This window comes from Protobothrops mucrosquamatus, unplaced genomic scaffold (assembly GCF_001527695.2).
Source record: "Protobothrops mucrosquamatus isolate PMUCROS unplaced genomic scaffold, P.Mucros_1.0 scaffold2, whole genome shotgun sequence".
NCBI classification, from domain to species: domain Eukaryota; kingdom Metazoa; phylum Chordata; class Lepidosauria; order Squamata; family Viperidae; genus Protobothrops; species Protobothrops mucrosquamatus.
The window spans coordinates 2,916,969-2,941,309 of NW_015386389.1; the positions used below are offsets into that span (position 1 = coordinate 2,916,969).

Genomic DNA, 24,341 nt, shown 5'->3' on the forward strand with positions numbered 1-24,341 from the left:
AAACTAATCAAGGAGAGAAGCAACCTAGAACTAAGGAGAAACTTCCTGACAGTTAGAACAATTAACCAGTGGAACAACCTGCCTCCAGAAGTGGTGAATGCTCCAACATTTGAAGTTTTTAAGAAGAGACTGGACAGCCATTTGTCTGAAATGGTATAGGGTTTCCTGCCTGAGCAGGGGGTTGGACTAGATGACCTCCAAGGTCCCTTCCAACTTTATTATTAACTAAGCGAGCACCTGGAATTGAGCCCCCAAGTAGATCATTTTTGGCCAAAGTCTATTACTAATAATGCTTCCAAGAGTGAAGCTCTCTGGAGCAGTTTTCTTAAAGCAGGGTAGGGTAAATTTAGCATCCATTAGATCAGATCTTGCTCAGCAATTCTGAAAGAGGGAAGCCCATCATCTACCCCAGAGGGTAGCAAGCTTCAGAAAGTTCCTTTGCAACTTAGCAAGCCAGTCAGGTTTAAGATCAAAACAGGTATTTTTCACCTGTGGAGGAAAACACTGTCCCCAGCTTCAGTCTTGGCTCATCCTGCCCACAATTTAGGGCTGCTTATTCTACTCTATTTCAAGAGCAAAACATGGTAAGATTGTTTTTAACTACAATAATAAAAGATAATACGGACTAAAAAAAGGAAAATAAAATAAATGGTGCAAGAAGCAAAAAAGAAAAAGAAAAAAAGAGAAAATAGAAAGAGAGGGGGAAAAAAACCCAGAAAGCAACTTTCACTGTCCATCATGAGTATAAACAATTTCAGCACCTCTTCACCTCTTACTATTAGTTAACAAATATAAAACTCTTCTTCTCATAACTCAACTCTTAACTATAGAGAAAATCAATAAACATATTTTTTTAATCCAGGTGTCAGCAAAAAATCCAAACAGAGCCGTAAAATAACCACATTCATTAATAAATATAAAACTCAACATTCCATATCTCAGTTCAATCCAATAAATGTCTTTTCCAGTCCAGATGTCAGCAAGAACCCTCCAAAAATGACAATACATCCTATTTTAACCCTGATCAAGTAAGCCAACTTTATGTTCCCTCTTTTTACATAAAACAACCTTGCTCTTTAATCCCTTCAAATGATCTTTCGAATCTTAAACAAGTCTCTTTTGTAAATCCAGCAGGAAAAAAAAAATCCAATTATTCTCTGGAATTGGCATTGTTATTTTGTTCTTAATTTTTAGAGCCTCATCTGTATTTCTGGCTTTGTATATCAGCCCTGGTGGCGCAGTGGTTAGAATGCAGTATTGCAGGCAAACTCTGCCCACAGCCTGGAATTTGATCCTGACGGGCTCAAGGTTATTCAGCCTTCCATCCTTCCAAGATTGATAAAATGAGGACCAGATTGTTAGGGGCAATATGCAAATAATACTGACATTATAAACTGCTCAGAAAATGCTACAAAGCAGTGTGTAAGTCTAAGAGCTATTGTTATTGCTATACCCAGTGATAAATTCTTGTTCACGTAGTTTGTAATCATGTCAGATAAGTTTTGTTGGAAATCTTTTTCTGTAACAGCATGTTCAGGAGGAACAGCTTCTCCTGGGAACAAGGTGCTCATAAAAATACACAGCATAGCTGACATTGTTGATTCAAAGTCCCATTGCCATTCCTCAACAGTGTCTCTAAACACCACTCTAAGTTGCTTTTCTTGTTATGTCTGCAATATCAAAATAATTGTTGTTTCCCACAAGATATATTTGGTCTTTAAAATTAATGTCAAAGTCTTAATATTCAAGATCAAACATTCCAACCTTTTCTGTTCCCTTAACCTGTTTCAAACTTTCTGAAGCTAAAACCTCGCCTTGCTTTTTGCTGTTTATTTTGAATTCTTACAGCTCATAAAGATAACAGTTTCATTTTCTTATATTAAGGATTGAGGGATTCACTTGGTGTTTCCAGTCTTGTCAGTTTGAAGGCATCTAACTTCATTAAAGCAATTAATAGACAATTGCCAAAGATGATTTTTAAAACTGGTGGAGTTCTAGTCCAGCCCCCTGCTCAAACAGGAGACCCCATACCATTTCAGATAAGTGGCTGTCCAGTCTCTTCTTAAAAACCTCCAGTGATGAAGCACCTACAACTTCTGATGGCAAGCTGTTCCACTGGTTAATTGTCCTCACTGTTAGGAAGTTTCTCCTTAGTTCCAGGCTTCTTCTCTCCTTGATTAGTTTCAATCCATTGTTTCTTGTCCTGCCTACAGACAGGACAAACCACAGACAGAAGATAAGTTTTTATACGGAATTGTGAGCCCCAAAATTTTACAAGATTCATAATGTATACTGGTTTAATCTTACATTTATGGGTAACAGAGTCTGAGGTAAATATTTTTTTAAAAAACATCGAGTTCATATATTATCCCTTTATGTGATATTAACTCTCAGGTTTGATGCTTCTGCAGAGGGAACTTTACCCTAAAGTAATGTGAATGCCACACAAATTAATACTGGGAGGTACAGTACATGCAAAGTACGCATATGACATAAGTCAATCAAATATAACTTGGCATCTATCTCCCAGTATTAATCAACAACTAATTGATCTGAGCTTGCTTCCATCAAGATGATTTGGAAGAAAGCTGTATTTTATCTCGGAGGTTCCAAATTTTATCCGATGGTTGCAAATGTACTAGTTTTAAAGTACGCTTAAATATCCACAGAAAATTCCCAGTTTGTTTATACCTTTATATCTTTCCTAAGCATAGAGTGACTATAATGCATATCTTAGAAAACTAGATTGATTTTTGTGAACATCAGTTAAATTTATCCCTATAACCTCCGAATTTCTGCTTGAGTTTTCTAGTAAGTTTGAATGGCCTACTCTTTCCAGCCACAAAGCAAAGTGAATTGCTAAATGTAGCCATCTCTTTTTAAGGCATTTACTTCAGTTAATCTGTGCTGCATTTCGAAGATCTTTGGAAAAATTGAATAATGCTGTATTTTATATAAGGAACCCTGGAAAACAAGACACCAGACGTTTGAGGGAGGGAAAGAAAAAAAAATGTATACCTTACATTTGATAAATGGAAAAATTGAAAAATAAAAATCATGCTTGTTGTTGTTGTTGTTGTTAGTTGCGAAGTCATGTCTGACCCATCGTGACCCCATGGACAATGTTCGTCCAGGCCTTCCTGTTCTCTACCATCTTCTGGAGTCCATTTAAGCTCACGCCTACTGCTTCAGTGACTCCATCCAGCCACCTCATTCTCTGTCGTCCCCTTCTTTTATTGCCCTAAATCTTTCCCAGCATTAGGCTCTTCTCCAGTGAGTCCTTCCTTCTCATTAGGTGGCCAAAGTAATGGAGGTTTATTCTAATTTAAAAACTGACACCATTGCTTTACAAAGGAATACTGTAACAGCCATGTTGTGACAATTCCTCCTCTAGCAACAGCATAAATTCCACTGATAAGCTTCAGTAAGTTTCCAGAGATGATAGCAGAGCAAATACTGCACTGGATGGACGTCTGATTTACATACCTGCAGGCAGAAGGAGCTGGAATGGGGAACCCACATTGCCAAGATATATCCTGGCACTTGTTGTGTTGGAGTCAGGAAGAGTTCAGAAGGTTTTACTGGCGCTGTGCCAGGACTGGTCTTTCATTGAGGCAAATTGATAACACTATGTTCGAAATCCTTCTAGTGCTATCAAGCAAGCTGTATAAAATTATAAATGCTTAGGTTGATCTCATACACACTGGAGGAGGTGGGGAGAGAGAGTGGGGGGGGGGAAAGAGAGAGAAAGAGAGAGAGAGTTTCTTGGAATATACAACTAACAGCTGTTGTACACCTACTGAGCTGAAACCTTCCTATGACCCCAGGAATAGATCACTCATAGCTCCTGACATCTTTCACTGATTTCTTTCTGTACCTCCTTCTTCCTTCTCTTCCCTGTTCCGTCCATTATCCTCAGGTCTTCAGGCTTCTTCTCCAGAGTTTTTTGCACATGGCAGTGAAGGGCCTGTTCATATCTCTTCAGAGACCTCTAATTTATGGCCTAGGTGTAGACAAGAAAGATAACCTTTGCCATCAAGTTTCTCTGCCTAGCTCTTATCACAAGCATCCAAAATGTGTGAATTCAGGACCCAGGTCATATGATTTCTACAGCAGCAGTTGGCCTTCCATATTGTTTGAATTGACATAAGATCTGTAATGTCTGCCTCGATTCTATAATGCAATACTGTAGGTCGGTGTTGGCTAAAGAATTTAGATTCTGGAAAAATATCATTTTCCCCCCATTCTATTTGGTTTTTCAAGCTATTTTCTAGCTTTTAGATATAATTTGCTGAGAGATTGATGCTTGCTAAACTTTCAGAAGCCCGTTGTGACTGAAATGGAGCTGTTGGGACATTTTTGCAGTGGCCTTCCTCTTTAGTGGTTAGCAAAATCAGGGTAAATTGTGCATGATAAAATGTGCAAATTTGCTTAATTTGAATAATTTAAAGAGTATGGAACTTTAATTTTCCTTACCAAAGAATTTGGAGTGCTTAGGAAAAAAAAAAAAAGCCCTGTGAAATATATATCTTTCTAACTCTTTTTAAATTACTTTGTTTTGTAAATATGGCACACCATCATTGCAATCATATAAAACACTGTAAATAAAAATAAATGTAAAGTATAAATTTAACTACAATCTGCACATGTTTTCTTTCTTTGTTTTAAACATTGCTCCAACATTAATTATATGCCTCATGTTTTATGGATTTGGGTAAGAATTTTTTTTTCACCAGTTTCCCTTGCTATACAGTAGATAAACACAGAATATGTTAGGTCCTTGGTGCTCTCTGAGCTTATTTGTTTTGTTCCAGATGTTTCGTTACCCAAACTTGATAACATAATCAGAATAACAGATTAACTAACACTAGTTTGGGTAATGGAACATCAGCAAAAAAACAACCAAGCTCAGAGAACATTCAGGACACCCCATTTCAACCCTAAACTACAAATATTCTCATTTATTGGTACAGGATATGTTACATGTGCCAAAGGGATGTGCATCAAGAAGGGGTAATGGCTCTGCTAAGGATACTTGAGGATGCTGAGATGTTCCCATTGCCATCATCCAGCCTCTAGAAGTCAGCTTGATTTGGTGCTTCTCTAATGCATCTGGGATCCTATGAGCCGTGCCATCTAGGTATCTCAGCTGTGGTTGGGAAGGGATAGCAGAAGAGGGACACTGCCCAAGATTAAATTCAAGATAAACTTTGAACAATTGCTATCTCCAGTAGTTGCTCTCTTTTCTTTAGCAATTTTTCTAATCTTCTTTAGCTCATGGATGTATTCTTGTTGCCTTTTTAATGTCATTACTATTGTTTGAGTATGTTTTACTTCTTCTTTTTAACAGAATACAGACTTGGAAGGGCTTTGGAGGTCTTCTAGTCCAGCCCCCTGCTCAAGCAGGAGACTCTATACCATTCCAGACAAATGGTTATCTAATGTCTACTTAAAAACCTCCAGTTTTGGAGCACCCATAACATCTGGAGGCAACCTGTTCCACTGATTAATTGTTCTCCCGGTCAGGAAATTTCTCCTTAGTTCTAGGTTTTCTTCCCCTTGATTAATTTCCACCCATTGTTTCTTGTCCAGACTTCAGGTGCTTTTGAGAATTTTATACTGTTTAATTTATGAGTTTAATTTATGTTTTCCTTTAATATATTGGAAAAGCTTCCATGGTTGTCTGCCTGGACTTGTCCATATTGATCATTGAGTATGGCAAAAGGTTTTTAAGGGAATTATATTTCCAAAAACCAGCCCTTTGATGAAGGTTAGATGTTTCACTCCTTTGAAGTCCAGAAGTGCTGGACTAGGCCAACTGTAACACACACCCCCTCACACACACACAAACAAACACACACACACACACTTATGGCCAATACAACATTCATAGAAAAAGTTTCACAACTGAATTCTTTTCCTTTTGATAACAGATCTGACTCTGGCATCTCAAAATCTGTACAATGACATTTTCAAAGATCTTTTATCTGATTAAACTGGCGGCGATACAATTAATTGTCCCATAGGGATCTAAATCAATAAGTAGACACCACTGCTAGAGTATATGCAACACAGATTGTTTGCAGTATTGTCAGAACTTCTCTAGGTTTGCTCTGAGAAGGTAGAAAGAACCTGAGAAGACTCTGAAAATCTCCTTTCAAAGGGCAGATGGAGGGGGATGTTTTTAGATTGAGGTGCACTGCAACTCCCCATCAACCTGAACATATCTGCGGAAGATGTAGAGGGAACTTTTGACCTTGAAGAAGAACTCATTGGTCCCTACAAACCAACCTGCCAAATCAGCAGAACTTTGGTGACCCATTAACTGTCTCAGAGTGTGTAGGATGCTGGCACTGACATTGTTGAAAATGTAGAAGATCAGGCTGTGGCTGAAATATGTGTGACTCAGTTGAATGTGAATTGGAAGCAAAATTGGCTTCATTATACAATCAGCAAATGTTCATGGCTATGAACGTTTCTAGAATAAATCATCTCCGACTGTTATAGAATGGCTCCTTGTTTAGACAATATGCATTTTTTTTCAAGACAGCAAAATAGTTCTGTGTTCATATATATATAAAGAGAAGACAGCCCACTGCTCAAAAAGATCCTTCTCTGTGAAATATAACTTCTTTTAAACATACAGATCCAGAGTTGACAACAACAGGAGATAAAAATTTTTCCTATTCATCATTTTGCTCCCTTTTAGCCAGATTCAGAATTAGTTTATTCTCTGGAATAAACATAGAGTCCATCTGACCAGAAAGAATAATGAGTCTTTCCTACTCCTGATTCCTTGTCAAGAAGACCCAAAGGCTGCTCAGAATGAAATGATGCATTTTTATGCCCAATTCGTTGAAGGACAGAATGATGAGGCTTAAAGCGGTAGATTTGTAACAGGGGGGGGATGGATTTTGTCCAAAGCACACGGCTTTAATCTTTGGGAGATTCACAGCAAGCAATGACCAAAATCATTGGGTTTTGAAAATCCTGGGTGGCCATTTCGTAGACCTCTTGTTGTGATGAGGCCTTGATTTCCATGGGTGGGGATGTGTCTTGATATAGCACAGATAAACCTCTTGTCCAGTGTTCTTGGAAGGGCATGAAGGAGGAGATCACATCTGCAAACTAAAGGGTAAAAGTAAAGATGAAGGTTTCACCTGTCCGGTTGTGTCCGACTCTAGAAGGAAGTGCTCATCTGTTTCTTAGCCGAGGGAGCCAGCATTGTACAAAGACATTTCTTTGGTTGGGTGGCCAGAATGACTATACGCTAAGGCAGCAGTTCTCAACCTATGGGTTGCGACCCCATTTGGGGTCGATCGACCATTTCACGGGGGTCGCCAAGCAAGGCTGTCCGCCATTTTTTCCCCTTTTCCGGCGGGTGCCTTACCTCCCTTGGGCTGGGCCAGTTGGTGGTCGGCCTGCTCTGTCTCTGCCGCTTGCCAGCTACGCCTTGGCCAGCGCAGGGGGCGGAACCATGCATGTGCGGCGCTCCCGGGCAGGGAAAGTCCTTGACTTACAACTGGTTGGGTAGTCCTCGACTTATGACCGGTTTAGTCCTCGACTTACGACCGGTTTAGTCCGCGACTTACGACCGGTTTAGTCTTCGACTTATGACCGGTTGGGGGTCGCGGCATTAAAAAGGTTGAGAACCACTGCCCTAAGGCACACGGAACAGTGCTATCTTCCCACCAAAGTGGTACCTATTTATCTCCTCGCATTTGCACGCTTTTGAACTGCTACGTTGGCAGGAGCTGAGGCAAATAACGGGTGCTTGCCCCATTGCATGGCACCTGGGTCTCTAACCTGGACTGTCAGCTTTCCAGTTGACAAGCTCAGTGTCTTTAATCGCTGAGCTATCGTGCGCCCCCCTCTTCATTTTCAAACTAAGGAAACCTCAGACACATCACTAAAGTTTTCCACTTCACTTCCAAGGGGCCCAGATTACTCTTTACAGAGCAACCATATTTATTCACAAAATAACATTTGAGGTTCAGCAAAACACAGGAGAACAAGGTAGCTCAAGTCTACAATGTCTCAACGCAGGGATCATGGCTCTTTTTAAGTTTAATTAGACAGTAGTGCAGGGGTCTTCAAACTTGGCCCTTTTATGAGGAATTCTGGGAGTTGAAATCCACAAGTCATAAAAGGGCCAAGTTTGAAGATTCCTGGTTTAGTGGATTTTATGTGAGCCAGTGGTGGCCATCTATATGAACCAGACTCTCTTTGCTCATTTGTGAGGTTGGTTTAAGCACCTCCAGATGCTTAATCACCACTGGTCCAAGAGTCTTTATCATTGTAGAGTCTGTGTTTGTCAGAGGTACTGTATATGTGAATTTTTCCTGTTCACAAACATCCTATAAAGTTGGGATAATGTTGTGGTTAAGGTTTAGGACTTGCACTGGTCAGGCTACAGAGCGCGCTGGGTGACCTTCCATTTCAGCAACAACCTACATGAAAAGGAAGACTACAAATACAGTTAATAAATCAGCCGAATAAATCAATGTGCTGAAAGATATACCAAAAGATCCTTGTGTCAGGATTGTTGGCGTGTTTTGCTCGACTCATGTTAGGTCCTCCTGCTTGTTTCATTATCTGTAAAAGCAGCTTGTTTACAAGCGTTAATGTGTAGGCAGAAAAATTGTAAAAGCATCTCTGTGCTGTTTGTGTAACCGTTTACAAGGCAGCCTCCCCCTGATCTCAAAAGCAAGGTGCTAGTTGCATGGACACCCAATTTATCTGAAAAAAAGAAGTGTTTTTTCTCCTGTAGATTGAATGTGTTGTGTAAAAGCATCTCTGTGGTAGTGATAAAAAGAAATTAATCATTCTGCAAAATTGTTGCTATGCCGTGAGAGCAGGCCGAGAGTGAAGCTGCATAGCTCTCTTCTTCTGCATAAATGTTTATTGCTTGACTAAGTTTTCCCAAACCAAAATGGTCTTAAGTGGGGAAAAAAACATTGCTGGATCAATTAACATATTTCCTGATAGATGCTCCCTGTGTTGTCTAAATGCATAATTTTCTAGGCACAAATATATTATATTTCATGGATCTTGTAAGCAGGGGTCCTCAACCTTGGCAACTTTAAGACTTGTGGACTTCAACTCCCAGAATTCCTAAGCAAAGCTGGCTGAGGAATTCTGGGAGTTGAAGTCCACAAGTCTTAAAGTTGCCAAGGTTGAGAACCCCTGTTGTATGGACTTTTCATTTATGTTTCATTCTATCTATCTTGGTATTTGATACCAGGAAGATCTTCCATGAAGACAGAACTAATATCTGAGGCTGTTGTTCCAAACTTAGTGCCTTTTACTGTAGTTGCATGGTGGACCCACTGAAATGGCTGCTGTATACATGTTCAACACCTGAAGGGTGTGATCCCAGTGTGATTTCCTGGAAAAATGTTCGTCTGAACTTCTCCCACTAAAAATCTGCAGGTCAACTAAGACTCAGACTAAACCTGAGCAGCAATCTCTTCTTGACTGTCAGATATCAAGGAGTAAGGAAAATTTGGGCTACTGCTGCTGCTACCCACTCTGTCTAGTTTTCAGCCATTTCATTGCTCTTTGTTTCATGGCTTTGCAGTTGACTGGTTGTTGGGAGTTGACATAGCTGACATCTCCACCCGAAGAACTTGGCTCTCAGATGAACTCCTACACGAGGCATGTGTGATACTGAGGTTTTGGAAAAGTCCTTCAGAACAGGTCTTTTTTCATGTCTCCTTGACGGTTGTCCAGCACTTCAGATAGTCTTAACTCAACACAGCCAATGGCAGCCCATTAAGAATCAGAATAGAATATTCTCTTAGGCCCAGTTTTAGAGTTTATTCTCCAATAGAGAAAATTAGCGGCTCTTGCTAAGGCTACTTGGGAATTCTTCAGATCTCCTAAATTCTCAAATAGGCTTAGCAAAAGCCACATCTTTCAAGGCTAATTATTATTTCTATTAGCCATGAGGGTATATCATGGGGAGGGGAACAAGGACAAGGACAGCATCTGTGATGGACTTCTCTAGAAGGAAAGACCTGGTTTGACCTTGGTTGATCTTCAAGCCCAGATGTATGAATGCCTAACTCAGGGGTGTCAAACTCTCAATGTCACGTGACATGTCGCGACGTATCATGACTTTTTTGCCATTGCTGGCAATGGGGTGGGTGCAGTTTCGCTATGATGCATCCAGCCTGCGGGGCGGCAGTTTGACATCCCTGGCCTAACTGAATTCACTAAGCAAGTTAATCTCAGTCTGTCTCTTGAGATCAGTTGGGTAGCCACCAGCGAGAGAACCTAATTTCTGGAGCATCAAGTCTATTGCTATGGGGTTTTTTTTCAGTGCCAGGTGCTATCCATGCTGTTCTTTCAAATCTTTATATAATAATAATAAATAAAACTTGGAAAGGACCTTAGAGGTCATCGAGTCCAACCCCCTGCTCAGGCAGGAAACCCTACACCATTTCGGACAAATGGCTGTCCAGTCTCTTCTTAAAAACTTCCAGTGTTGGAGCATTCACCACTTCTGGAGGCAGGTTGTTCCATTGGTTAATTGTTCTAACTGTCAGGAAGTTTCTCCTTAGTTCTAGGTTGCTTCTCTCCTTGATTAGTTTAATGATCTTTGATATTCCTGTGCTGATAAAATCTAGATTATGCTTTGGGGCACATTAGATATTACATTTTATATCAGTTGCATGTATCTTCCATTTCTATGATGTTGCTTCTTTTCTTGTTCTCCATTGTCACTTGTTCTGGGGATGATTGGGGATGAGATAGATTTCAACACAGGCCAAATGAGCCTACTCTATATCTCTTAGGGTTGAGAAGGACCTTGACCTCCTGGCTTCCTTTCTCACCAAACATGTTGACAAACATAAGCAATTTAGCTGATGTGTTTTTGTTCTGGAAGAGCTCTCTGCAAATCTAATGGGGTTTAGATAAATGTAATTCTCAGGGACATGTGTGTGCAAAACCTCCAGCTTATGGAAGGTCTTTCACAGGCTTGGGCTGAGTCCTGTACATTGCATGAATGCAGGATGCTCACATTTTGAATGGTGCAAAGATATGTCACTGATTGAGATACATACTGTATACAGGTAGTCCTTCACTTAGGACCACAGTTGAGCCCAAAATTTCCTTTGCTAAGTGAGACAGTTATTAAGAGAGTTTTGTTCCATGTTACACCTTTCTTGCTACAGTTGGTATGTGAATCACTGCAATTGTTAAATTAGTAACTTGGTTGTTAAGTGAAACTGCCTTCCCCATTGACTTTGCTTGTCAGAAGGTCGCCAAAGAGGATTACATGACCTTGGGACAATGCAACGGTCATAAATATGAGCCAGTTGCCAAGCATTTGAATTTTGACCATGTGACCGTGGGAATGCTACAACAGGTGTAAATGTGAAAAATGCCCCAAAGTCACTTTTTTCAGTGCTGTTGTGACTTAGAATGTTCACCAAAAAAACCTGTTGTAATTCGAGGACTACCTGTAAACATTTTGTAGCATTTCAAAAGAATTGTGTCCAGTGTTTTTTCTTCTCTCAGTGTGTTTTATCTAAAGAAGTAAAGATAATGCTGGAGGTTGATCTTTGCTTTTGCAACATATCTTTTATTTTTGCTTTATTTCTCAGATGGAAAACCAAGTGTAGCCAGAAATCTGGTAGGGCCCCATGGAGGTGCCGTTCTTGAGATGTCAGACTAGAATGGTGGATGCTTGCTGGAAGAACAATCAAACACCTGTCTTTTAGATTAATGATGACATTTCCCAGAAACCATCTGCTGGGCCTTCTTATTCCCCGATCACAGTTAGTAATTTCTTTGGTGAGGTTCATCCAGGAACAATTGCTATTAAGATAAAATCTAGTCTCGCTCATAATCTTTCAATCAGGAGTCTTATTGAACTTCACATGAATTTCAAGATGGCTTCCAAGAAGACCGGGTGATAGGACTGTTGTCACATTGATGTAGAAGCTGTTCAAGGGGCCTGGCATCCTTCAGAGGTACTATTCCATATCTCTGGAAGAGAAGAGAAAGAGGGAGAGGTCACATGTGGTGGTTTCTTGATTGCAGTGACAAATATATCCTTCTGGTGGTTTCGAAGGTTTGAGCGTTTCATCAATAAATATCCAATCGACAATGATTCTAGGTGCCTCAGTGTAAGATTTATGATTCTTGAAAATCAGAACTGAGTATTTAAATGAATTTTTATGTAACAGCTCTGAGATTTCTCTACAACTGGAACAAAAATTGTTCATTAATTGGCTATAAGAACATGGCTGATCAATTAAAATTCATTTAAATCCATCCATCTTTTTGTATTGTAGAAGGAACTCCAGTTCAGCATTTAAAGCTGAATTGACAACATATGTAGATACAACAAGTTTCAAGAAGGGTTGCAATTTCCATATTTTTGCATCTTACCAAAACCTTGGTAGGATGCAAAAATGATACTAACATTTTTTTTTGTTAAGGCATTGACTGCAGAGTGAGATAAATATATTATTTCAGTATGAAGATAAGCCATCACTTATTTATTATAGAAAAAATTATCTGTGTTATAAAAACACAATGTAATAGCTTCAATAAATTAAGTTACCATTGTCTCTCACTTCTCTAATTTAAAGTTGCCCTTGATGGCTTAAATTATCCTGTCAATTAATCCACTGAAACATTAGTTGATAAAATTGCAGTCTGAAGGGATTAAAATTGCAGCTTCCTTTCTTAGAGAATGAAACTGTATTAAAGTGTCATTTTAATTGCCAGCCGCTAAGGACCTGTGCGCAAAACCAAGCTTCTTGGCTGTGGGGTTGAAACCGTATAATGCCATGCTTCCTTGTGATAGAAAATCATATCTTCTTACTTCCTGTCTACTCCCCGGATCATCTTTCTTGGATGCTTGGATGATTCCTCCTTCTTATCCAAGTCTTCAGGCTCTCCTTGGACATTTCTTCTTGGCTCTTAAGCAAACAGAAGGATGAGACCACGGCCAGCAGTTGGCAGATAACATTATGGAAGCCAAGTCAAGGTCATTAGCAACAGACATTCAGATGGAAATGACCCAAGGACAAATAATAATACTTTTCCAAATGCACCAAGAAGCATCAGCAAACCAGCATTCATTATTTTTTTTTAAAATGTGCTAATTTAGCAGACAATAGCAGATTATAGGATGCTTGGCTCAGTCCTCTACGGTTATGTACAAGTAGCATGTGCTGGGGAGGCAAATCCAATTTATAATTAGCTAATAAATCATACAAGTCATATTGAAGTGCAGGCTTTCTTTATTGGACGGCTGATTTAAGACTTAGCGTAGAGACATATGGCTTCTGGATGCTGGAATAGGAATTTCTGAAAGTCCTAACTGCTCCTGCTGTGAGTGGGCTCCACTGTCTGGGCTGCAGCTGAGGTTTGAGCAGATACCGCTCACATCACTGCAAGGTTGGCGTGCCAAATTGGAAGGGATTGGCAGAGAGTCTACCGGATACATCAGCTCCATTTAAGCCATGCAAAACTGTATCTGGTATATGTTTTTTCTCATGATGGGCAAGATCCAGCCCACAAAAGAGACCCTGGGGCAAGTGGGAGCATCACCTTCCCAGAAAACAGTAGGTCAGGAAGCCCTTAGACCATCAAGTCATCCTGCCAAATGCAAGCTGCCGCCTTTCATCTCTGCTTTCCTTAGAAAGTAATCATATTGTATCTTGTTGGGTCATAAAGAGCTTGATTTATTGAAGCCAATTCGTGAGCCACTAAATCATTTTGGTCAAATAGCTGCATTTCACGGGCTTTCGGCTTTATCCCATTAAAATTTCAACTCTGTAATATGCAATTATGTGTATACTCAAAGTTAAGATATTATTTTCGATGTAGGCAAAAAGGAAGTATAAATTTCTCCCCTTTAATTTGTAATATATTCAGGTTTGACAGTACTAATTTGCACTGCAAAGTAATTTGGACATCAGAAGCATATGTCAACATGAAAAGTAACTGCAGCTGGGTCTCTGGGGAGCCGGGCTTAAATCTGTCTAGTTGCAGATATAGCTGATGTGCTCATCTTCATTTTTGACCCAATAATGATAATTTATGAAACCTGCCTTTTCTTCTCCTGACAATTTGCTCCACTCAGGGAGCAAAGAAATAGGATCATCAGTCTTCTCCCTCTCCCCGGATTTCTTAGCGAAAGGGGAAGTTTCCTGATGAAGCATTTGATTCCCTCATTGTACATAGCATCCTTGCTTTTTATCCTAAGGCAATAAGACATAACACATCTGGAATTTGTTTATTGGGTTTGGTTTTCAGATGTTTGGTGGGTATCTGGGAAGCTTAGGTTGAAGAAAGGTCCTGAGCTCCGTGCCAGAATGTGGGATAGTATTTTGAGTATTTACAAATTCTGATTTCCAGTCCTCCATCATGATCTAAAACCATACTTTGTCAACTCTTCTGAACCAGGAAGTAGTAGTAGTAATAATAATAATAATAATAATAATAATAATAATAATAATAATAATAATAATAATAATAATAATAATAATAATAATAATAATAATAAAGTTGGAAGGGACCATGGAGGTCATCGAGTCCAACCCCCTGCTCAGGCAGGAACCCTACCCCATTTCAGACAAATGGCTGTCCAATCTCTTCTTAAAAACTTCCAGTGTTGGAGCATTCACCGCTTCTGGAGTCAGGTTGTTCCAATGGTTAATTGTTCTAACTGTCAGGAAGTTTCTCCTTAGTTCTAGGTTGCTTCTCTCCTTGATCAGTTTCCGTCCGTTGCTTCTTGTCCTGCCTTCAGGGGCTTTGGAGAATAGCTTGACTCCCTCTTCTTTGGGGCAGCCCCTGAGATATTGGAACACTGCTATCATGTCCCCCCTCGTCCTTCTCTTCATTAAACTCGACATACCCAATTCCAACAACCGTTCCTTACATGCTTTAGCCTCCAGTCCCCTAATCATCTTTGTTGCTCTTCTCTGTACTCTTTCTAGAGTCTCAGCATCTTTTTTACATCGTGGTGACCAAAACTGGATGCAGGATTCGAAGTGTGGCCTTACCAAGGCGTTGTAAAGTGATATTAACACTTCACGTGATCTTGATTCTATCCCTCTGTTAATGCAAATGCATTATGTGCAAATGCACATAATGTGCATTTATGTGCAAATGCACATTTCCACAAAACGTACAAGCCACATGCATGGATTTCTTTATCATATTACCTTCAGCTTCCTTCCAAAGCGGTGATCTACCTCTTCTGTCTTCCTATCCTTTTTTTGGGTTGGAGAAACTCCCTTCATTGCAATCTTAGTCAACGAATGCCTACGGAGATTCTCAATCATCCAGGTCATAATTGTCCCAAAGGTGCTTTTCAAAAGGCAACTGGACTTTCTTGTTTTTTTTCTTTGGAAATGTTTCGCTTCTCATCCAAAAAAAGCTTCTACAAAACTGAAGACGTTTTTTGGATGAGAAGTGAAAGATTTTTAAGGGGGGAAAAAAAGCAAGAAAGTCTGTTTGCCTTTTGGAAAAAAAACACATTTGGGACAACTACAGTATGACCTGGATGATTGAGAATCTCCATAGACATTCATTGGGCTTAGGCAATGAAATTTGCTAAATCCCTGACGTGAAAGCTAAAGGGCCCATCCCTATCTCCTTCCACCTCTGTCTGTCATTTTTACTGACATTTTTGAGGTAAGCTTTGGGTTGTGCAGAGGACAAGACCAGACAATTTAAGTGGTTTGTGATTGACGCCTTCATTGCATTTTTCTCTAATGAAAACCTGGTCCCAGATTTCTTTCTTTCCAACTTGCAAAGCATTTGCCTTGGGTGGACGCTCCACAGCTGCAATATCAAATAAGGGATTGGCCTCATCCTGAACAGGACAAAGTGATTCCGCTTCAATAGGCTGGTCAGATCGGAGTGAAAGTAAAATGAGTCTCCTATTCAGTGGAGCTGCAGAGAATTTTAGAGATCTAGATAACAAGGCCTGGGCTGTAAACCTACAGGGCAATAACAAGCATAACATGACTTTAAAAATAGTTAAATTAAATTAATAATAATAATAATCAGAATAGAGCTGGAAGGGGCCTTGGAGGTCTTCTAGTTCCTAACACTGCAGTAATTTCAGATTATTTGAGACTTCTCTGTGCAAAGAAATGTATTGACTTACATCAGTTCATTCAGTGGCCATTCTAAGGCAGAAGTCCCCAACATTTGGGGCACCAGGGACCGGTTATGTGGAGAAAGGTTTTCAGAGGACCGGAGGGGGTATGGTTTGTGTGCTGCCTGCATCCCGCGGATGGGGCTTTGCTTGTTTGTGCGGACCGGTTTCTGGCATGCCATGGCTCAGTGCCGGTCCACAGACCGGGGGTTGGGAACCCCTCTTCTGAGGTACAAGGCCACTGAAAAAAGTGACTTATGACCGTTTTTTACACTTACAACTGTTGCAGCATCCCCATGGTCACATGATCAAACTTCAGATGGTTGGCAACTGGCATATATTTATGATGGTTGCCGTGTCCCGGTGTCATGTGATCCCCTATTGCGACTGTCTGACAAACAAGGTCAATGGGGAAGCCAGGTTCACTTATCAACTGCAGTGATTCACTTAACAATTGTGGCAAGACAGGTCATAAAAATGGGGCAAAAATTACCTAACTGTCTTGTTTAGCAACAGAAAAGTTGGGCTCCATTGTCATAAGTTGAGGACTATCTGTAGTAATGGCTTAAGATTTCTGGTTACTTGTGAACTAAGCTTCTGTTGAAACGGAGAAGAAGCAAAGTTGAAAAATAATGGCTCACAGCTTCAGTTGGCAGAAACACATAAGGTGTGTCACGGTGACCAAATGTTCTGATATCTCCGAAGCTTGTTCAGGTGGGATGACCTGTTTTCCTTCTTTTTCTCTCCATAGTCTCCCAACGTTCATAACTACCCAGATATGGAAGCCGTACCCCTCTTGCTGAACACCATGAAGGCAGATCCAGAAGAAGATGCCTTGTGCACGGATCATTTCCAGACGCAGACGGAGCCGGTGGACTTGTCCATCAACAAAGCACGATCCTCCCCTCTTGCCACCTCATCTTCACCAGTATCCATCACAGCCTCTGCGCTGTCCCCTTCTTCCACTTCAACGTCTTCTAGTCGGCCAGCTTCGTCCCCAACGGTGATAACCTCGGTGGCATCAGCAGCATCGGCACCATCAGTATTAACTCCAGGTCCGCTTGTGGCATCTGCCTCGGGTGTTGGAGGGCAGCAGTTTTTGCACATAATCCACCCGGTTCCACCTTCCAGCCCCATGAACCTACAGACCAACAAAATGAGTCACGTCCACCGCATTCCTGTGGTGGTGCAGTCGGTACCGGTGGTCTACACTGCGGTGAGATCACCAGGGAATGTCAATAACACTATAGTAGTACCACTACTAGAGGACGGGAGAAGTCATATCAAAGGTAAGAAGATCTCTTACAAAATAGGCTTCTAGAGAAGCACAATGGAAGAAAGCCTCCTGAATCATTCCCATTTACTCATGATTTGAAAACCAACCAAAAAGTCTTCTTCTTCCATGTCTAGATCCAACTTGAAGCTGTCAGAGTGAAGCCACCTTCTTGGCTTTATTGTTGGCCACAAATAAGTCATTATCAGTCCATGTTTCTGGTAGTAACTGACATACCAGCAGATGGGCCAAGCTCTGGGTCTCTTCACATTCACATACTGTAGTGTGTTGTTATCCACTAAGAGCCTCCACTTGAGTATATTAGTTTTATATTTAGGCACTCCAAATCTCAACATAGTCAGGGTCCTCCAAGAAGTATAAGGAAGATCGATTTTTCAGCCATATCTTCCTTCCTCCATCTTTTTATTCAGTTTTGTTCTTGATTCTCAATTTTGTTCACAAACCAAAGATGAATGTGTATTAACTGCTCTTTGGGCCAGTTATTGGAGAGACTAGCTAATGAGCCACACAGATGATATACCAGAGCAGTGATGGCGAACCTTTTAGAGACCGAGTGCCCAAACTACAACCCAAAATCCACTTATGCATCGTCGGGTGCCGGATGGGTGTGGCCCATTGGGTGGCCGTGGTTGCGGTGGTAACAGCAGACTGGGTGGGACTAAAAAGTTCAATCAATCAATTCCAACTTTGCAAGATCTTTTTTTTTCCGTGAGAAGTTGAAATTGACTGATTGATTGAACCTTTTTTTTTTTTGTACATGGCGGCGGAGGCCTAAAGCAAAAAGGTTTTATAAAACCCAGCTGAAGGCCTAGGACTGGGGCGACGGCGCGTGTGCCCACAGAGAGGGCTCTGAGTGCCGCCTCTGGCACCCGTGCCATAGGTTCGCCACCACTGTACCAGAGTATTTATAACTCGGTTTCCAAGTGGAACTTTTTGAATTCATGTGCTGCCATTGCTATGAATTCCCTTGGTGCTTTAGATAAATTCCTAGCTTGTGCCTTTCTTGCCTCTACATTGGGGCTAATAGAGTTGATTTATCTTACAGGTTTGTGGTGAGAATTGTTGTAAGAAAATGCATGTGCATGCCTGCTCACAATGTAGTCTTTATACGAAATAAATTGTGATTAGCAGTACTTTCGGAATAGTGGGAGTGTAAGCAAGTTTTACTCTGCTAGTCATAGCCAATTTTAGGGGCAGTGCCCGTCTCTGTTTCTAGGCCATTGAGCCAGCACTGTCCAAAGACATTTCCGCAATCCTGCCGCAGTACAGAGCATGCGATGAAACACGGAGCACTGTTACTTTCCCACTGAAGTGGTACCTATTTATCTACTCGCTTTCGAACTGCTGTGTTGGCAAGAGCTGGGGCAAGGACAGGAGCTCACCTGTCATGTGGTATTTGGGTCTCAAACCTGGGCTGCTGGCTTTCCAGTGATAAACCCAGTGTCTTAACCACTGAGTCCTCGCACCATCCCTCTATTGGAGGAGTGGGGAGGCCAAATGTGTTGACTGCAAGAATAGAAGCATGGAGTTTGCACCACAATGTCACCATGCACTTGGTGTAGAATGCCTGTGGATTATCTTTTAAAATTGCCTGGTAGATTAGATGGAAGGAATTGTCATCAGATTTGAAGATGGAAATTTAGGCCTATTGTCTAAGCAGCAAAATAATAATAATAATCAAAATGACTTCAACAGATTTGAACATTTGACCAAATCTAGCATGGTAACTAATGATGTCAGGTCCTTCACCTGGGTAGGAAAACACCAAATTACAGGGAGAATACGGCATTCTGAGGCTGGCTTAGCGGATTCTAGAACTGAGCAAGGAGATCTGAACGTATAGCCTCTTATCTGCTTTACCATTGCAGAAAGGACTTACACATGTATGCAGTCCACCAAATGTTAGGAGAAAAATCAGATGGACATTTTATTGAACATTTCTGTGTTCCACAAGATAGATGAACCTTGAAGTAAGACATTTGTAGGCCTGCTGGTTTTGATGTGATTCCAGATGTGTTGCTCTAAGAATCTATGGAGATTCTCAATCATCCAGGTCACAATTGTTCCAAAGCTGCTTTTTTTTCCAAAAGGCAAAATGAAATTCAATGGTGAAAAAAGTAAGGTTCTACATTTAGGCAAGAAAAACCAAATGTACAGGTATAGTATAGGGGGTACCTTGCTCAATAGTAGTAACCGTGAGAGGGATCTCGGACTCCTAGTGGAAAATCATTTAAATATGAGCCAGCCGTGTGCTGCAGCTGCCAAAAAAGCCAACACAGTGCTAGGCTGCATTAACAGAGGGATAGAATCAAGATCACGTGAAGTATTAATACCACTTTACAATGCCTTGGTAAGGCCACACTTGGAATACTGCATCCAGTTTTGGTCACCATGATGTAAAAAAGATGTTGAGACTCTAGAAANACTGGAAGTTTTTAAGAAGAAACTGGACAGCCATTTGTCCAAAATGGTATAGGGTTTCCTGCCTGAGCAGGGGGTTGGACTAGATGACCTCCAAGGTCCCTTCCAACTTTATTATTATTATTATTATTATTATTATTATTATTATTATTATTATTATTATTATTATTATTATTATTATTATTATTATTATTATTATTATATCCTGCTTCTTCCTTGTGCATAGTATATATAAAGATACGGAAGTATATTTCCATACATTTCTTTACTTTTTCTCACTGTGAGCACCATCCAGGAGTAGAAAATAAAGTAATTTCAACCATGATTTCTTGCTATATTTTAATAAAATCCAGCACTCCAAGAAAAGGGGTGATACAAATCTGCTCTAAGAGTATCCACCCAAAAAAAAGGTACATGTAACAATCTTGAAATTATTTTTCATTTGCCTTCACGTTAATTTTCACTGTGATGGTAATTATATACTGCTGCTCTTGCTTCTACTAGCAAGCATTTGTGAATTTTGTAAACGTATTCCTAAATCTTCAGAATTTATTTTCCTTCTCAATTCCTAGATGTCTTTCTGAAGTGCAGCTCTATAATGTGCAAAGATTATTTGAATTCCTTCTGGTCTCTGGGTGTATAATCCTGACTTTATAATGGGCAGTAGAACATTTGTGTTGAGATCACCGGTACGCTGTGACATACCATTAGAATTTGTCCAAAATTATCCCATGAGCTGAATGGAGGCTCAAGTCTGAATTTTCCTAGTTCTTCCTAAATGCAAAAGTTCTGATCACAGGCATGCCTCTTAAAGGCCAGTGTTTACCTCTAGAAGACCCTCTGAAATTTTATTTTCCCCAGGATAAAATTTGCATTCTGACTGCCATCCACAGATATTCAATTTATATTGAGACCTTGGCTAATCTTTTGTCTATTGTACCCTTTTATAGACATCTATATGAGCTTCTCACAAGGGAATAGAAATATAACCAGCACAATCATGTTCTTTTCGCTTGCATTTGACACTTTGGAAACTCTTTTGAGGCAGATCATACATCTTGGCTAAAGACTTAGTTCCATAAAAGGGGAAGTGATCCCTATTGGCCCAGATGGTGTGATGTCACAGAATGTTTACTAATCTCTCACTTGTGGTGGGGATACTCACAAAGACTAGCTTTGAGAACTGGGAGTGACCTCAGCTGACAAAATATCTGCAAGTCTTAGAGACAGAAAAAGCAGCCAGGTTTTTGTTAGATATTTTTAGGAAAGTCTTGGCTGAAAAGCTGCACGTTGAGTCCCTGCTCAAAGCTGTAATTGCTTTTCTTCCCTCTGGCTTTGCTTTATGTTCCAGGGTGAATCGGTTATAAATTAGATACTTGATGTGATTTAGGTCTTGACACTCTCAAGAATTCCGCTTCCTGTAAATAAGTGTGAATTCAGCAGTATTCCACTCAAAATGAAAAAGGCTTCAGATTTTTGTGGAGTAAAAATGATCTCCGTGGATGTGTGTTTGAATTATGTGTAGGTTATCCTTTTTCGATGGGTCTTTATGGCTGATAGGAACCCAGGACATCCACAAACAATGCCTTGGTTCAGAGGTACTGCAAGCACAGGCTGATGGAGAGAAGGATATGGATGATGTCCTGAATCTCAGAAGGCTAAGGTGGAAAGTGACAAAATGTAAGCCTGGGGGCTGAGCCCTCTTTTCAGAGGTTGCACCAGAGCACATTGCTAAGCTGCAATGTCCTGTTAAATCTCCATAAAGGCCTGAAAAACTAGAGTATGTGTAATCTTGCTATAAATTGTAATAAAAATTATTCGGTAGACACGGTATTATGGCCATTAAGTTCACGGCCGTTGCTGCTGTGTACATAAAGTTTTATGGAATAAATTGAGCGTTTTTTTCTCCCCATTCTGAAGCAAGCTGCTTTTGATTTAAACTTTGATTGGTGATTGTCAACCATTTTCCTAAGAGCAAGATCATTCATCATGACATTCAGTAAGAAAAAAAGAAGAAGAAGAAGGAGAAAAAGAAGGAGGAGGAGGAGGAGGAGGAGGAGGAGGAGGAGGAGGAGGAGGGAAGGGAAGAAAGCTCTGAGTATTTTCTCCATGTTGAAGCGCAAAGAAAAGCTGCACACATTTTTCGGCTATAAGAAGATCAGAGTCAGAATCAAAATAGAGCTGGAAGGGACCTTGGAGTTTTTCTAGTTCAGTGGTGGCAAATCTATGGCACACGTGCCAGGGGTGGCACTCAGAGCCCTCTCTGTGGGCATGCATGCCGTCGCCCCAGCCTCACCTTCCCCTGCAGTCCCTTCTCACCAGCAGCCCCCCTGGAGGATAGTCGCCCCCGAGCACAGCCTGTGCAGAGCAGTGCAGCCAAGGACATGGCAGCCGGGCAGTGGGGATAAGACACCTCCCTTGTGCCCTGTCGCCCGCAGATGATGCTGCGGGGTGCGGATGGAGGGCATGGCTGCCATGGTGCTGCTGGCCCGCCTGGGCGATCTGCTGCTGCGGGCCATGGAGGCAGTGGATGGCCCTGTGGGTGGGTGGGGGGCGGAGAGGGGGCAGGGGCGGTTTTGGGGCACTCAGTCTCTAAAAGGTTCACCATCACTGTCCTAGTCCAACCCCTTGCTCGAGCAGGAGACTCTATACCATTTCAGGCAGGTGGCTGTCCAGTGATGGAGCTCTTATACCTTAAACTCTGCTCTTATGCCTCTTCCCTCTCTCCCAAAACATTTGATCAAAATCTTCTCTAGTATAGTCAACGGCTACCCATTTTCTTCCTCACTTTGGAAGATTTCAGTGATTAATTCCATTAATCTAAATGTTTGGGAGTTAAGGGGCATGCGTGGACACACTCTACAAAGTAACAGAAGGAGTCTTAACAAAGAAAAGAGGATGACAAAAGAGATGTTGTTTGCGTGTCTCCAAAGCACCTGATCTCTCACAGGTTATATTAGTTGTACCTCAGCATAGCATCTATTCTCACTGGGTTCAGTCAGGATACTTTGTCTCTCTTTGTAGATATTTTAAGGAAATGTTTGTCTGTTTATTATGATCTTAATCTGCTATGCTCCTCAGGGACTCCTGGCAGTATGGGTTGCAAAGAACATTAATTTTATCCTTTTTTTCTGCATTATCCCTCTGAGCCTAGCAATGAAATTCTGCCTTCATTTTCTTGGTGAAAAAATGAAATTAGACCAAGAAATTTACTACCAAAGTGCTGGTAGATTTTTTTTTGTTCTGTGCTAAAGTAATGGATTTGCACTGCTTAAATGTCCAATCTCGATTTGAATACAGAGGGACCTGTGCATTACGGGGAATTTGGATACATAATTTGGATGCCTCAAAGATGTTTGTTAAGATACTGGTTAAGCTTGGGGGTGGGGTGTAGAGGGAGAAAGAGTCACTAGGAACATATAAAGTCAAAGAGCCTTCCATACTCTATCCAGTATTCTTCTTCTGAGCTGCAAGTATGGTATCTGTCTATTTTCTCGGTATCTTGGTTATTCTAAGCTCATCTTTTAATTTAGGTGCCCTTTATAAAGTTCTCAAGGACCTCAGGGTTCCAAGACCCTACATCATAGCTTCTTAAAAGACAATGAAGTAAATTTTAGTTCTTAGAATTATGTATTTATTGAGGTTTTTAATTCAGATACCTTCTTGGATAAAAGCTCATCATAGTGATGAGCTCAACCTTTTTTTTCTTATTTTGGAAGTTCAACCTTGGCAAAGATCTCCTAGCTTATTAAGACACCATCTGGCCTGACATCCAAGCAGAGAAGCTTTATTGGCTCATGAGCAGATCAGATTTTGCCTAGGTAGGTGGTTAAGCATGGATACCCTTTCCTTGCCAAATGGTGGGCCTGGAGCCTCATCCCAATCAATGTTACCTGAATTACAACTGACTGGCATTGAGGAATTTTAGGAACAATGCCCAGAAAGCACCATCCTACTCATCCCTTCTGAATGAACAAAGAGAAGAATGCAGGGAAGCAGATTGTTTCTCTGATATCCCAGCCAAAAGGAAGTCCATCAGCCTGGTTGGAGATCTGAGTGGAAGAATGCATAGAGATTCCAAGATTTAAGAATGAAGTTGGTTGCTAGTTCAGAAAAACATGTACTTTTGTGCCATAGGGTGGATGTATCAGTTTAGGGAAAGTAGATATTAAACACCTGCATGAGCACTCTGATGATGGAGAATGTCATTCTTCTCCATCTTTGGGGCATACTTCTGAAATAAAAGTTTAGAGTCTTCTGTTTTGCATCTTTCTTCCTTCCTTCCTTCCTTCCTTCCTTCCTTCCTTCCTTCCTTCCACCCTCCCTCCCTCCCTCCCTCCCTCCCTCCCCGGTTATGCATCTCTGAAGTCCCATCAGATGACAATATTTAAGGGAAGGGATCTTGAGAGCATCTCCCTTGTCTGACTGGGTCTATGACAATTCACCGTGGCCAACTCGCCATGGCCACCTCTTTTTTAATTTATTTTAAATAAT

General features: G+C 40.9%; 1 protein-coding gene across 1 annotated transcript in view; it reads left to right on the forward strand.

Annotated features, from left to right (window-relative positions):
- KLF12 (Kruppel like factor 12) overlaps window positions 1-24,341 on the forward strand; it is a 156,431-nt gene that overhangs the window by 45,897 nt on the left and 86,193 nt on the right. The window contains exon 4 of the mRNA XM_015832331.2: window positions 16,884-17,421. Within this exon, the coding sequence (XP_015687817.2) occupies window positions 16,884-17,421 (538 nt within the window). The remainder of the gene's footprint in view (window positions 1-16,883; window positions 17,422-24,341) is intronic.